This window comes from Piliocolobus tephrosceles, chromosome 1 (assembly GCF_002776525.5).
Source record: "Piliocolobus tephrosceles isolate RC106 chromosome 1, ASM277652v3, whole genome shotgun sequence".
NCBI classification, from domain to species: domain Eukaryota; kingdom Metazoa; phylum Chordata; class Mammalia; order Primates; family Cercopithecidae; genus Piliocolobus; species Piliocolobus tephrosceles.
The window spans coordinates 203,380,071-203,395,748 of record NC_045434.1 but is presented as its reverse complement, the minus strand read 5'-3'; the positions used below and the strand labels follow the sequence as shown (position 1 = coordinate 203,395,748).

Below are 15,678 nucleotides of genomic sequence, written 5' to 3'. Positions count from 1 at the left end.
GTTAGGAAAGAAACGATTCGGGGGCTGCTTTTCATTAAAAGGAAAACCTGGCCGGGCGCGGTGGCTCAAGCCTGTAATCCCAGCACTTTGGGAGGCCGAGACGGGTGGATCACGAGGTCAGGAGATCGAGACCATCCTGGCTAACGCAGTGAAACCCCGTCTCTACTAAAAAATACAAAAAACTAGCCGGGCAAGGTGGCGGGTGCCTGTAGTCCCAGCTACTCGGGAGGCTGAGGCAGGAGAATGGCATAAACCCGGGAGGCGGAGCTTGCAGTGAGCTGAGATCCCGCCACTGCACTCCAGCCCGGGCGACAGAGCGAGACTCCGTCTCAAAAAAAAAAAAAAAGGAAAACCTTACCTGAGGACTTCCTTCCCTCACTATCTGCCTAAATAAGTTCTTAGATCACAGGGAGTGTCCAGTGTGCCCACTGGCCTCCAGATGCCTGAGCCTGCAGACCACACACATCTCCACTTTCTTCTAGCACTTCCAGTGCATCACTGCACTCACAAGGTTCAGGAGTTCCAGGACAGCCAGCCGTGGAGCCTGTGGACAGGGAGTGCCTCGTGAAGGCTGCCAAGGCAGTGGAGGCCCAGGTTATGGCAGCCCAGGAAATGAGCTGGGAGGAAAGCATTCAGGAACTGATGAGCATGGAGAAAGCAAGCATTTTGTAGAAACAAATGAGGAAGATGTGCGGGATGATGTACAGAAGTTACAAGTGGAGCTGATATTAAACAGGATTTTGCTGGAAAGAGAAAAGGCTGGAATGTATACGAATGCCTTTTTTTTTTTTTTTTTTTTTTTCCCGAGACAGAGTCTTGCTCTGTCGCCCAGAGCTGGAGTGCAGTGGCGCGATCTTGGCTCACTGCAACCTCCGCCTCCCGGGTTCAAGGAATTCTCCTGCCTCAGCCTCCCGACTAGCTGGGATTACAGGTGCCACCACCATGCCCAGCTAATTTTTTTTTATTTTTAGTAGGGATGGGATTTCACCGTGTTGGCCACTCTGGTCTTGAACTCCTGACCTCGTGATCCGCCCATCTCGGCCTCCCAAAGTGCTGAGATGACAAGCGTATAAGAATGCTTTTATCCACACCCCTAAGAAGAGAACTGAACATGTTTTGAAAACACAAGAGGAAAGGCAGAAACTTCATTACAAATATTCTAAGCAGTTTCTGACTTGGTTTCAAGACTGGAACACACATGGGGAAGGCTGAGGAACAAGAGGAACAAAAACTAGCTGAAACTTTTCGAGAGCAACAAAAGAGTTGTCTACAAGCTAGAATGGTTCAGAGAGAGAGAAACCGAAACAAATTAAACTGAAATGAGCAATTCCTACGGAGTTTGGAGGACCTAGAAGAGAATCAGTTCATCTTACTGATGAACGAAGTGACCTTAGAAAAGAAATGGCCATGTTGCAAACAAAACTTATGAAGGAAACTCTGCAGCAAGACTTGGCACTTATTCATTTGTCTCTTCTACCTGTGTTACTCTTGTGACTGAAGAAAGAACTTGAACCAATGTGTAATGGTTAATATTGAGCATCAACACGATAGGACTGAAGGATGCAAATTACTGTTCCTGGTGTGTCTGTGAGAGGGTTGCCAAAGGAGATTAACATTTGAGTCAGTGGACTGGGAGAGGCAGACCCACCCTCAATCTGGGTGGGCACCACCTAATCACCTGCCAGCCCAGCTAGAATAAAGCGGGCAAGAGAAGATGGAAGAGCCTACTTGCTGAGTCTCCCAGCTTTCATCTTTCTCCTGTGCTGGATGCGTCCTGCCCTTGAACATGCAACTCCAAGTTCTTCACCTTTTGGACTCTTGCACTTACACCATTCGTTTGTTGGGGGCTCTCGGGCCTTTGGCCACAGACTGAAGGTTGCACTGTTGGCTTCCTTACTTTTGAGGTTTTGGGACTCAGGCTGATCCACCACTGGCTTCCTTCTTCCTTAACTTGCAGATGGCCTATCATGGGACTTGACCTTGTGAATGTGTGAGTCAATTCTCCTTAATAAACTACCTCCCCGTTTTTGTTTGTTTTTTGAAACAGAGTCTCACTCTGTTGCCCAGGCTGGAGTGCAGTGGCACAATCTTGGCTCACTGCAACCTCCGCCCCCCGGGTTCAAGCGATACAGTCTCAGCCTCCCACATAGCTGGGATTACAGGCACCTGCCAACATGCCTGGCTAATTTTTGTATTTTTTAGTAGGATGGGGTTTCACCATGTTGGTCAGGCTGGTCTTGAACTGCTGACCTCAGGTAATACACCTGCCTCGGCCTCCCAGAATGCTGGGATTACAGGCGTGAGCCACCACACCCGGCCAATAAACTCCCTTTCTTATATACATATATCCTGTTCTGTCCATCTAGAGAACTCTAATATGCTATGTTATATGACATAAGCATGACATTAACTACACTAAACCACATGACAGTGTTTTTAAAATTCTTGTACAGAGCAGTATCTCATTAGTTTGTGTGTTAAATCCAAGACTTTGCTTCTGTAGTCTGTTGAATGAACCCCAAACAGTTATATCAGTAACAGCAATTGCACAGTTATATACACAGTCAATTAAGTTTTAGCACTAACGATAATTTAATTTTAGGTATGGCCTCTGTGGATCTGTATCAGTCCCAAAATTTAGAAAGCACAGGCACGAAAGGGTACATTTTTCTCACCTAAGAAAAAACAGTAAGAGAAGACAAAATGTTAAAATAAAAAATCGATGCCACCTCCTTCTTCAGTCTTTCATACAGCACAGAGCAGCTTCCTTAGTTTGAGGATGATTAAATATACGAGATGCTCTCCAGATCCAGTTCTGCTTTTTTAGACTTTTTTGTTCCCTCTCACTTATTTATTTATTACTTTTTTTTGAGACGGAGTCTTACTCTGTTGCCCAGGCTGGAGTGCAGTGGTGCAATCTCAGCTCACTGCAACCTCAGCCTCTTGGGTTCAAGCAATTCTGCCTCAGCCTCCTGAGTAGCTGGGATTACAGGCGCATGCCACCACACCTGGCTAATTTTTGTATTTTTAGTAGAGATGGGGTGTCACCATATTGGCCAGGCTGGTCTTGAACTCCTGACCTCGTGATCCACCTGCCTCGGCCTCCCAAAGTGCTGGGATTACAGTCGTGACCCACTGTGCCTGGCCTCATTTATTTATTTTTAAATTAACAAATAAAAATTATAAATATCTATTTAAGGTGTACAACATGGTGTCTTCAAGAATCTCTTTATATATGCAATAGCTGAATTCAAGAGACCATCAACTATGTTTGAGATATAGTAGCCGGGGCCGCACGTGGTGGCTCAAGCCTGTAATTCCTGCACTTTGGGAGGCCGAGATGGGCGGATCACGAGGTCAGGAGATCGAGACCATCCTGGCTAACACTGTGAAACCCCGTCTCTACTAAAAATACAAAAAACTAGCCGGGCGAGGTGGCGGGCGCCTACAGTCCCAGCTACTCCGGAGGCTGAGGCAGGAGAATGGCATAAACCCGGGAGGCGGAGCTTGCAGTGAGCTGAGATCCGGCCACTGCACTCCAGCCCGGGCGACAGAGCAAGACTCCGTCCCAAAAAAAAAAAAAAAAAAAGAGATATAGTAGCCGGAAGATTCTAACAGATGGGATGTGACATAGCAGAAAATGCATCTCTGATGGGGATACTCAAGACACAGTCTCCTGGCAGTTCCCGGGACTCACCTTCTCCACTACTCAGAACTGTTGCTCCAAATGTTAGAGTTTATTTTCCAAAGATAACCACTCCATTCTCTCACATGCTCTTTGCACAGGTATCTTTGACTCTCCTCCCAGGACACAAGAGTGATGCTATGGACTTCTGAGGCTGGGATATAAAAGGCCACACGGCTTCTGCCTAGTTTGCTTGGGATGTGCTCTCTTGGAAGCCACATGCAGAGGCCACGTGTGTGCTGGTTGATGACAGCAGCTGATATTCCAGCTGGCCCTCAGCAGCAACTGCCACATGCTTGAGTGAATGTCCTCAGGCGACCCTAGCCTCCAGCTGCTAGATCACCTCTCAGACACTGAGGAACAGATGAGGCTTCCCTGCTGAGCCCTGCCCAAACAGATTTCTGAGCTAATTGATTGTTTTATTACACATAATTGAGGCACTATATACAATTGACCCACTTAAAGTGTATAATTTAATGGTGTTTAGTGTATTCAGAATTGTACAACCACTACAATTTCAGAACATCTTTATCACCTCCCCAAAAGAAACTCTGTACTCAGTAGCAGTGAATCTCCATTTCCTCCCAAACCCCCTCAGTCCTAGGCAACAACTCATCTATTTTCTGTGTCTAATAGATTTGCTTATTCCAGATACTTCATATAAATGGAATCATACAATATGAGGCCTTTTGTGATGGGCTTCTTTCACTTAACATGTTTTTAAGGTTCATCCATATTGTAGATGTTTCATACTTAATTCCTTTTTTTTTTTTTAAATGTTCCATTGTACATACAGATATTTTATCCATTCATCTATTGACTGACATTTGGGCAGTTTCCACTTTCTGGCTATTATGAATAATGCTGCTATAACATTCATGTAATTTTTAATAAGGACATATATTTCTTTTTCTTTCTTTTTCCAAGACAGAGTCTCGCTCTGTCGCCCAGGCTGGTGTGCTGTGGCGCAATCTTGGCTCACTGCAACCTCCGTCTCCCAGGTTCAAGCACTTCTCCTGCCTCAGCCTCCCAAGTAGCTGGGATTCCAGGCATGTGCCACCATGCCTGGCTAATTTTTGTATTTTTAGTAGAGATGGGGTTTCACCATGTTGGCCAGGCTGGTCTTGAACTCCTGACCTCAGGTGATCTGCACGTCTCGGCCTCCCAAAGTGCTGGGATTACAGACGTGAGACACTGCGCCTGGCCTTTTCTTCTAGGTATACCTAGGGAGTGAAATTTCTGGGTCATATAAATGCTTAATCTTTTAAAAAAACTGCCAGAATGTTTTCCAAAATGGTTACACTGTTTTACAGTCCCAATGGCAGTGTCCTAAGGCTCCCATTTCTCCAGACCCTCAACACTTGTTATTTTCTGTATTTTATTGACTCTGATCATCCTAGTGCTTAGTGGATTTGAAGGGGTTTTGATTTGCTTTTCCCTGATGAGTACTGATTTTAAGCAGCTTTCCATGTAGTTACTGACCACCTGTATAACCTCTGGAAAAAGGTCTATTCCAATCATTTGCCCATTGCTTAATTAGGATTTCTTTTCTTTTCCTTTTCTTTTTTTGAGACAGGTCTTGCTCTGTTGCCCAGGCTAGAGTGCAGTGGTGTGATCTTGGCTCACTGCAGCCTCCCCCTCCTGGGTCCAAGACATCCTCCCACCTCTGCCTCTCGATTGGCTGGGACCACAGTTGCCTGCCACCATACCCGACTAATTGTTTTGGTATTTTTTGTAGAGACAGGGTTTTGCCATGCTGCCCAAGCTGGTCTTGAACTCCTGGGCTCAAGTGATCTGTCCGCCTGGCCTCCCAAAGTGCTGGGATTACAGGCGTGAGCCACTACACCTGGATGGGTTTCCTTTTATTAAGTTGTAAGAGTCCTGTATCTATTCTAGCTACAAGTTCCTTAACAGATATGTGATTTGCAAAATACCATCCCATTCTGTGGGTTGTCTTTTCACTTTCTTGATAGTGTTCTCTGAAGCATGAATACTTTAAACTTTGGTGGTGTTGACTTTACTTTTTCTTTTGTCATGTGTGCTTTTGGTGTCAACATCTAAGAAACCACTGCCTAATCCAAAGTCACACTTACTCAAATATTTTCTTCTAAGAGTTTTATAGTTTACCTTATACATTTAGAAGGTGATTCATTTGAGTTAATTTTTTGTTTATGGCACGGGGAAGGGGTCCAACTTCATTCTTTTGCAGGAGGACATCTGGATATTGGTGATGATGATTCTTTTCCCTATTGAACTGTCCCTATTGAGTTGTCACTCAACTCTAAAATCAGTAAGAGTTTATTTCTGGACTCTCAGTTTTGTTCAGTTGCTCTATTCTTATGCCAGAACCATTGTCTTTATTACTGTAGCTTTGCAGTAAGTTTTGAAATCAGAAAGTGTGAGTCCTCCAACTATGTGTTTTTCAAGACTGTTTTGGTTCTCCTGGGTCTTATGAATTTCCATATGAGCTTTAGCATTAGTTAGTCAATTTTAGTATTAAGAAAAAGCCAGCTGGGAGTAATAGGAATTGTATCAAATCTTTTGATCAATAAGAAGGATTTTTTTTTTTGTTTTTGAGATGGGGTCTGATTGTGTCACCCAGGCTAGAGTGTAATGGCATGATCTCGGCTCACTGCAACCTCTGTTTCCAGAGCCCAGGCGATCCTCCCACCTTAGCCTCTGGAGTAGCTGGGACCACAGGTATGTGGCACCACACGCAGATTAATTTTTTGTATTTTTGGTAGAGACGGAATTTCACCATGTTGCCCAGGCTGGTCTCAAACTCCTGAGCTCAAGTGATCCACCTGCCTTGGGCTCCCAACATGCTGGGATCATAGTCAGGAGCCACTGTGCCAGCCTTGGATTTTCTTTTCCAAGCAACTTATTAATGTTATTTCTTGTGCAAAGATAACTGATACGCTCCTCCACATGGGTGAGCATCTGTTTTGTTATGGGTAAAGAGAAAAGATGGCGACAACATAGGGAGACCTCCACTCCACAAAAAAAAATAAAAACTTCTTGGGAGGCTGAGGTGGGAGGATCCCTTGAGCCCCAGAGGTGAAAATTGCTGTGAGCAGTGATCATGCCACTGTACTCCAGTCTAGGCGACAGAGCAAGAGCCTGTCTCAAGAACAAATAATAAATATAAATGAAAAAGTAAATTTCCAGGTTGGGCCTCTTGCATCGCTTCAGGAAGCTGCTCCAAGTGCTGCCTGCTGCCCTGCCCGTGGCTGGAGGGATTTCGCTGCACTGGGAATGCAGCAGGTTCAGCAACCACTGAACCGAGGATTCTTCTTCTCAGCCTTGGTGCCTCCTGTTTGGAGTAGGGGTTTCTAAGGGAAATGAGGACCTTGGCTGCCTATGTCCCCACGCCGAATAGAGGCCCAGAGCCAAGGCTGAGAACCTTATGGGTGAAAAGACAAGAGGCTTTAGTTAAGACAAGAGGAGGCTGAGATTGAGAGCGTTCAAGATGTTCCACAGATCCTGGGAAGTGTTCTGCCTGGTAGTGACTCTAACGGTAGTTTCTTTGCCCCAGTTGTTTCATTCCTAAGAATGTATTGAGGCAATTCTGAATTAGAGAAAACGTACTGCAGGTGTTCCTCTTTTCTATCGTGTGTAGAAGAGTGAGAGGCACCTCAATGTTGAGAGGTCAAGTGAGTATTCAGACCAGGGGAGACCGAGGAGACCCTGGGAGGGCAGCGTGCTTCTGAGACCCTCCCACTACCTCTGTCCTCTGAAGACTCCAGCCTGTGGTTCTGCCCTTTCTCGGTCCCCAGGTAGGATGGGAAACAAGGTGTCATCAGCAGAGAAAACAAGTTTTTGGGGTTCACTCAAGACCTGGGCGACAGCCAGGTCAAGTGCCTACTTTATTCAACAGGGAGTGCTCAAGTGGGACTCACCCCCGCCCTTCACAGTGTAAAGTAAACAGGGAGCAAGGCAGGAAGCTAGAAAAATAATGCACGGATCCAGACAATCCAGAAAGACTCTGCTAAGTCAGCGTAAGGCCAAGACTGGTCAGTGTGAGAGAACAAAAGAGGTGACAGAAGAGCCTTGCGCAGCCTGAGCCACGATGGGCCTAGCGGAAGTAGTTGGGACATTCGTGAGCAACCAAATGCCAGGCTTGATTAAAGGCGTCCACGACAGCTGGCTCCAGGGGCCCTTCCTCCGTTGCTGCCAAGTTCTGCTCCAGCTGCTCCAGGCTGGACATGCCCAGGATGACCACGTCCCTGTGGGCACCCTGCAAGGGAGACGGCCAGACTTCAACCCTCTTCTGCTGCACAGCGACTCCACTCACAGCCCTCCCAGCCACCTCCCTGCTGAGATTTGGGGTGTCTGTTTATATTTCTATCCCGTATGTCCAGAAGGGCGTAAGGTGCCTTGGATAGCTGTACCCATCTGACTTGAAACCTGTATTCTTTCCCCTACTGCCACACGACGCTTCCAGATAGACCTACATTCACAGCCCAATTCTGCCCCCCAGCAGCTGTGTAAAAATAGCTAAGTTGGCTGGGCACAGTGGCTCATGCCTATAATCCCAGCACTTTGGGAGGTCGAGGTGGGAAGAATACTTGAGCCAAAGTGTTCAAGACCAGCCTGGGCAACAGAGAGAGACTTTGTCTCTACAAAAAACAACAAAACAAAATGAACCAGTGGTGGTGGTGCACGCCTTGTCCCAGCTACCAGGGAGGCTGAGGCAGAGGGATCACTTGAGCCCAGGAGGTTGTGGTTGCTGCGAGCTATGAATGCACCGCTGTTCTACAGCCTGGGTGACAGAGTGAGACCCTGTCTCAAAAAAATAAAAAAGCAGGCTAAGTTATTAAGCTTGTTTTGACATTCAGTCTTTTTTTTTTTTTTAAACAAAAACATTTTTCCTTGTGTTTTGTACAAAAAAGGGGGTGGGAGGTGGTGCAGTGCGGTGGTGGCGGTGGAAAAATATGGAACGCTTCACAAATCTGCGTGTCATCCTTGCGCAGGGGCCATGCTAATCTTCTCTGTATCTTCCAATTTGAGTATATGTGCTGTCGACACGGGCACGACACTCAATCTTCTTCTCTGTTATCAGCATTGGGATGAGAGAAAACTTACGTAAAACACAGCTCGCACATGCTGAACATCTACCAGATACACGCCAGACACTATGCAACGTGGAACGCTGAAACTGGAGGTGAGTTTGTTGCTGTTATTTTCGTCGTTGTTTGCTTGTTTTTTTAGACAGGGTCTTGCTTTGTCACCCAGGCTAAAGTGCAGTGGTGTGATCCCAGCTCACTGCAGTCTTGACCTCCCAGCCTCAAGCCATCTTCCCATCCCAGCCTCCAGAGTAGCTGGGAACATAGGAGCAAGTCATCACACCTGGCTAATGTTTTTGATTTGTTGTAGAGATAGGGTCCCACTTTCTTGCCCAGGCTAGACTCAAATGCCTGAGCTCAAGCAATCCTCCCATCTTGGCCTCCCAAAGTGCTGGCCTACAGGTGTGAGCCACTGCCACCGGTCAGGAAATGAGTTTTAACCACGAAGACATGAGGCATCAAGAGAGGGAAACCAAAAGGGTGAGATGGGTGGGCTTTAGTTATACCTGTGTTAAAATGTCTGCCACTTTAATAGCTGGGTGAACCTCAGCTTTCTCATCTATAACACTGGGATAATCATACTCCATAAAGCCTGAGGAATAAGAAAATCCCTGTAATGAAGCCCTCACTACAAAGCCTCCACTCAGATACCATCAAAGACCAGTGGGAAGAGTGTTTATGAGAACTGGAAGAAAGAGAAATTTCAGAGGAATTGAGAAATCAAATGCTTTGGACTTCACCTAAAGGTTCCCCTGGAAGGGAAGGAGCTGAGCGCCCAGGGTCGCTGGTTACCTGCAGCTGTGAGTGGTGGTACATCCACCGGAGGGCGGCCGAGGTCATGCTGGGGGCGCTGGCGCCATATGCAGCCTGCAGGGCCTTCTCCACCAGGGCAATGGCCCGGAAGTGGTTCTCCTTCCAGAAGCTGTGCAGGGGGGACAGTGGCACAGGGGTCAGTACCATGGGGATCACACTGGGAGCCACAACCAAAGAGCCATCCAGGGTGGCCCCACCCCACACCCTGCAGCCCTGAGGGGAGTCCTCTCTAGTCATAGGTCTCCCACTTTGCTGGGCGTCAGAACCACCCAGGATGCCGGGCCCCTCGACAGAGACCTCAATGAATCTTTATTCCTGAGGACTCAGGAACCTGCTCTGATTTTCCCTTAGGGACACGAAGCCTGCTCAGATGGGGCAGGACTCCCTCCTGGACTTTTTTTTTTTTTTGGACACATGGTCTTACTGTCGCCTACACTGGAGTGCAGTGGCATGATCATGGTTCACTGCGGCCTCAACCTCTTAGGCTCAAGTAATCCTCCTGCCCCAGCCTCCTGAGTAGCTGGGGCTACAGGTGTGCACCACCACGCCTGGCTAATTTTTTGCATTTTTTTTTTTTTTTTTTTTTGTAGAGACCATGTTGCCCAGGCTGGTCTTGAACTCATGAGCTCAAGCAATCCTCCCACTTCGGTGTCCCAAAGTGCTGGGATTACAGGTGTGAGCCACCATGCCTGGCCCATCCTGGGCTCCCTCTTTCCTTCCCAGCAGGTGAGCAGGTGATTGCTCAGAAAAGAGCTACGACTTCAAGACCCCAACATCCAGGGATCCTCATTACCTCCCAGAGGTCCCAAGACAACAGCAACACTCACAGAGGGTTTGGGAATTCCTGAAGGAATGCAAGGGAGGAGGTGCAAACAGCAAGGGAAGGGCTTACCCCAGGAGCAGCCAGGACTTCATTCCACATAGAGCTGACCCCACCCCAGCCATCCTCACCAAGCCCAACCCCAGCTCACCGATTCCTGTAGGTCTCAGCCCAGCTATTCCCAAAGAAGCGGCCCACGGGCTGTTTCCCGTCCTTGTCCTCATACTTGTACTTGCCAGTCAGCAGGCCCCCTGCGGGAAGGCAGCAATCAGCCCCCAGGCCCAGAGTGCCCCAGAAGCTGCTATAACCCTCAGGGCTCTGGTCTAGGGGAGGGGCAGGGACCCAGGAGGGCTGAAGGATGCAGCCCAGCCCCTAGTCAAACCCTCCCTGCTTCCCAGGTCCTGGGCTGGGCATCTGTGGGTCGGGAATAGGCTGAGACAGGGTCAGGAATGCTCCACGTACCAGCCAGAGGGTTGTAGGCATAGAACCTCAGTCCAAAGTACCTGAGGCAGGGGAGGAGCTCCGTTTCCACCTGCCGGGTGGTGGCGTTGTACATGCCCTGCAGGGAGAGGGACCCCGGGGAGAGGGTGGACATGTCAAGAGAAGGAACTCTTGCCTTCCACTTTTAAAACTCTAAAGCAACACCAGCCCAGGACTTCAGCAATCTTCTAACATGACTACTATTAGCAGGGGATGGAGGGAGGGTGTTGGGTCCAAGGACAGAAAATTGAAGTGGAATGATATCTTTCCACAAATATCTGGTGTATCAACTCCATGCTGGACACTGGTTACAACCACAAGTAGGTGTCACAAAATCCCTGCCTCCAGGAGATGTTTACTCAAGTTTAAAAAAATAGACAGGAAGGCAGTTAATTACAAGAAAGTTAGGTTCTATGATCAAACAAGGAGCTGGAAAGTACTCGCTGAATGTATGAAGATGAGGTTTGGAGACTGGAGACTCCTGTGAGGCTGTCTAGAAAGGCTTCCAGAGGAGGAGACCTCTATGTAAGGCCCGAGTGCTTCTCCCAGGGAGGAGGGCAGGGGAAATGTGTTCCAGGCTGAGGTACGAAAGGAGGTGGGGAAGGAAGGGTCCAAGGTGCACAGGCCGGCAGGAAGGAAGCAGACGCCCCGTGGCCCGGCTGAGGAGCTTGAATGGCATCCTGAGGGTACCTGGGAGCCATCTGCAGGCTTTCAGCAGGGGGAGTGGTTGCTAGGCAGAGGGCACAGGGGGCAGACGGAGGGGCAAAGACAGCCCAGGATGAGGAGTTCTGGAGACCTTGGCCTCTGCAGCCCCGGCCCTCACCTGGTACACAGTGGGCAGGATCCAACCGTTGCTCTTGCAGAGGGTACAGATCTCGGCCACTTCCCAGGCGGCATAGTTGGAGAGGCCAAGCTCTACGAACTTGCCCTGCAGGGGTGAGGCAGCAGTCAGAACGCAGTGCAGCCCAGACCAGGAAGGGGAGGCCTGGGTGGGACCCCAGGGAATGGGGCTGTTCTCTGCTCCACCCTGGGACCGCCCTGGTGCCTCTGCTGTCATGAGTAGGATCAGGATAAAGAAAGGAGCTGGAGCCCACCTTCGGAGCCCGGAGGGTCCCCTCACCTCCTGGTGCAGCTGGTGGCAGGCACGCAGTGTCTCTTCCACTGGAGTGCTGTGGTCAGGTGCATGTAGGTAGAAGAGGTCCACTTGGGGACACTGCAGCCGCTTCAGTGATGTCTCCAGCTGGGACCGGAGACTGTCAGGCTTTAGGGATTTTCCATCCCAAGGGTTGGCCTTGGTGGCAATTTTCACTTGGAGAGAGAATGGAATGGTTAAGTGACCTACTAAAGCCATTTGCCAACTTATGTAACCCTAGCTAAATTACTAATATTCTCTTGGCCTCAATTCTATGATCTGTAAACATGGGGTGATAATAATCAAACTGTCATCATTGGGAGGTCCTGGGGATTAAATAATGTGAGTTCTCCATGTTCACCTAGTAGAATAACTATCATTAGTCACCAACCTACTGGCTGTGCAAGGCCTTGCACTAGAGACTGAGTATGCAGAGATGAACTGAATACAATGGATCTCTGCCCTCCTGGAGCCCTAGAGGATGATGGTACAATATGGTAAGCACAGGAGGGAAAGGCACACAGTGCCAAGGAGCCCAGATGAGATGCATGAAGCCAACTGGGAGACTCCAGGGAAGGCTTTCTCTAGGGGATCACCCCCAGAGTCCCAGCCAACAAGGAGGAGCAGGAAGTACATTCCAGAGCATAGGAACCCATGCAAAGTCAAAGAGGCAAAAATAAAAATAAAAAATAAACCAGTATGTGAAGCTCCAAACCTTCAAGTCTAAGTTATAAGAGCATAAATTCCAGAGCAAGGAGCAGTGGGACATAGGACAAGACACAGGGACAGACCTGATCCCAAAAGTTATTAAATACCATCCCACTGAATCTGAACTTGATCATTCCAGGGTTTGTCAGGGTGTGAACCGGTCACCTGTGTTCACACTTGGCTGCAGTATAGAGAAAGAAGTCAAGGGGGCAGGCCTGGAAGAATTTAGGAAAGCGAAGCAGTCACATGAATGTGGCCTAGTGGTTGAGATCAATTTGCAAGCTTAGAAGGCAAACTGAGCAGAATGTAATTATAATTCTCCCCTCCCCTTCCCGACTCACAGAAGCATGAGCATACATCCAACCACTGTAGAGACACATCGCTATGACAACAGTGTTCTACATCCAAGCAGCTTGGAAATGAGTTAATTTTGCATTAATCTTTCACCTAGAAAGAACCCCAGCTGTTGGTCCAGGTATAGTGGCTGAAGTCTGTAAACCTAGTTTGGGAGTACTTTGGGAGGCTGAGTAGGGAGGATCACTTCAGCCCAAGAGTTTGAGATAATGTTGGGCAATGTAGCAAGACCCTCCCTCTATAAAAATATAAATTAAAAAAGAACCCCAGCTGGGCCAGGAAAGGTAGCTCACGCCTGTAATCCCAGCACTTTGGGAGGCTGAGGTGGGTGGATCACCTGAGGTCAGGAGTTCGAGACCAGCCTGGCCAACATGGTGAAACCCCATCTCTACTAAAAATATAAAAATTAGCCAGGTGTGGTGGCATGTGCCTGTAGCCCCAGCTACTTGGGAGGCTGAGGCAGGAGAATCACTTGAACCCAGGAGGCAGAGGTTGCAGTGAGTCCAAATTGTGCCATTGTAGCCTGGGTGAGAGAGCGAGACTCTGTCTCAAAAAACAAAAAACAAAACAAAACAAAAAAAAGAACTCCAGCTGTCTGGATTGGTGGGTGGATGGATTCTGCACTTTTCACACGTGGCAAACTCAGCTCAGTAGCTCAGAGGGGTGTCATGAGATCAGTTGGGATATGGAAGAGAACAAGTTCCACAGTTCCTCATCCAGATTTTCTCCATTTCCCCACAGCCCTGCAAGCATTCTTGGCATGAACTTTGCCACAGGCCTGGCTTGAGGACTTAGGTCCAGTGAGCTCTTGGCCTCAGAGATGGAAGTGGGGAAGGGCTGGAGAAGAAAAACCAACGCAGGAACAAAATCTTCATTATTAATAATATGTAACCTGGCTGGGCACGGTGGCTCACACCTATAATCCCAGCACTTTGGGAGGCTGAGGTGGGCAGATCACTTTAGGTCGGGAGTTGGAAACCAGCCTGGCCTATATGGTGAAACCCCATCTCTACTAAAAATACAAAAATTAGCTGGGCGTGGTGGCGTGTACCTGTAATCCCAGTTACTTGGGAGGCTAAAGCAGAGGTTGCAGTGAGCTGAGATCATGCCATTGCACTCCACCATGGGTGACCGAGCAAGATTCCATCTCAAATAATAACAACAACAACATGCAGCCAGGTGAACTAGAAAGAGCATAGGCCTGAGATTCACAGTCGCCCTCTTCCCCCCAGCCCACCCACCACACACTATGACTCTAAGGTGGGCCCAGAGAGAGCCTCTCCTCAGGGGTGGGCAGCAAAAGCCTCAGGATAGTCCAGTGGGTGAAGCATGGTAACAGCCCACGTTCCCTGGGTCCTCACTGCGTGCCAGGCACCCTCCCAAGGGCTATCAAGGGCACCAGGCTCATGAGGAACAGTCCCCTCCATCCTCCACTCAAGCCCCACCTGCCCACTGGCCTTCCTTTCACACATCACGCACATTGCATTTCCAAACCAAGTCTTTGCATAGACTCTAATGCTCCTTTCTCCTGTTCTCCTCCAACCTACCACTGAGCCTTTAAGGCCAAGCTCCATCCAGCATTTGCTGAGCCTTCTTCCCTAGTGCCTCTCCCTGGCCTGCAGCTCCCCAAAGTACTCTCTTCTGGGCTCTCCAGCAATCATTATTTCAGTCTTCCCCATTAGACTCTGAACTCCCTGTGGAGGGCTGGAGTTACTTTCTCTCCTATGATCCATGTCAAAGCCTGGCATAGAGTGGAAAGTCCCTACCCCTCACCTGTCTGCACTCCCAAACACCCCTACTCTCCCAGCCAGCCTGAGGCATCGCCACAGTTCTCCCTGAGACAGACAGAGGTACTGCCAGCTGAACAAGGCAAAGTCTAGTGGTTAAGAAAAGGCCAGGATGAGAAAAGGCTGCCCAGAGAGTGCATGGGTGATGATGGCAACGAAGGGGTAGAGAAAAGGGGGAGAGCCTGGGTGGGGACCGGTTATGGGCACCTGGCAGGTTTGGAGGTGGGGGCATCAATGGAGGTGGGAAGCGATGGGCCAGACCAGGCTAGGGGGAGACTCTCGCGCTGCAACTCCCAGTGGAAGGAGAGTGGGGGAAAGGAGTCAGGGCAAAGTACTGTCCAGTTGTCCTGGGGTTCCCAGAGCTGCGGGGTGGACGTGGGTGGGGAGAGGGACGAAGCCGTCGGTGCTGCCCGCGGCCAGGCCCGAGTGGGGTGGTGCACGGCTGGGGACGGGCTCAGCTCTGCACGATGCATGGGGAGAATCAGGGGCCACTGTTACCTCTGCAGTCACTGCCGCCCAGCCCGAGCCCCAGGCCGCCCAGGATGGTCTCGGACTGGCCGTCGCTGTACATGAAGGCCGTGTCCAGTTCGGTGTGGCCGCGATCCAGAAAGGCGCGCACGGCCGCGGCGCTGGCGGGCGCGTCCATGCGGCGCCCCATCTCCATGGTGCCCAGCACCGTGGCGACCCGCGGTGGCGGTGGCCGGGACATGGCCAGCGCGCGGGCCTCGGGCGGCGGGGAGCCAAGCGCGCAGTGGACGGCGGTGCGGGAGACTACGCGAGACGCGACGCTCAGCATAGCAGCAGCGCCTGCGCGTTGGGAGCCGGAGGGCCCC

General features: G+C 49.5%; 1 protein-coding gene and 1 non-coding gene across 4 annotated transcripts; both read right to left on the bottom strand.

Moving 5' to 3' along the window:
• Positions 1 to 7,501: 7,501 nt before the first annotated feature.
• AKR7A2 (aldo-keto reductase family 7 member A2) lies at positions 7,502 to 15,657 on the bottom strand. Of its 3 annotated transcripts, none has more exons than XM_023219806.1 (7): positions 15,344 to 15,657; positions 11,985 to 12,172; positions 11,688 to 11,792; positions 10,847 to 10,943; positions 10,536 to 10,635; positions 9,544 to 9,673; positions 7,502 to 7,922 (listed from the first exon to the last, which is right to left on the bottom strand). In XM_023219806.1, exons 1-7 carry the CDS (start codon positions 15,639 to 15,641, stop codon positions 7,761 to 7,763), a joined length of 1,080 nt encoding a protein of 359 aa, XP_023075574.1. In that variant the 5' UTR covers positions 15,642 to 15,657; the 3' UTR covers positions 7,502 to 7,760. The 3 variants fall into 3 exon arrangements, with proteins under 3 accessions (XP_023075574.1, XP_023075577.1, XP_023075576.1); XM_023219808.3 differs by lacking the exon at positions 7,502 to 7,922 and adding an exon at positions 8,502 to 8,737 and having other exon boundaries at positions 15,344 to 15,653; XM_023219809.1 differs by lacking the exon at positions 11,688 to 11,792.
• On the bottom strand, positions 8,614 to 8,719 carry LOC111547794. The gene has a single exon (XR_002733223.1). It is a non-coding gene; the product is annotated as a U6 spliceosomal RNA (small nuclear RNA).
• Positions 15,658 to 15,678: the final 21 nt, after the last annotated feature.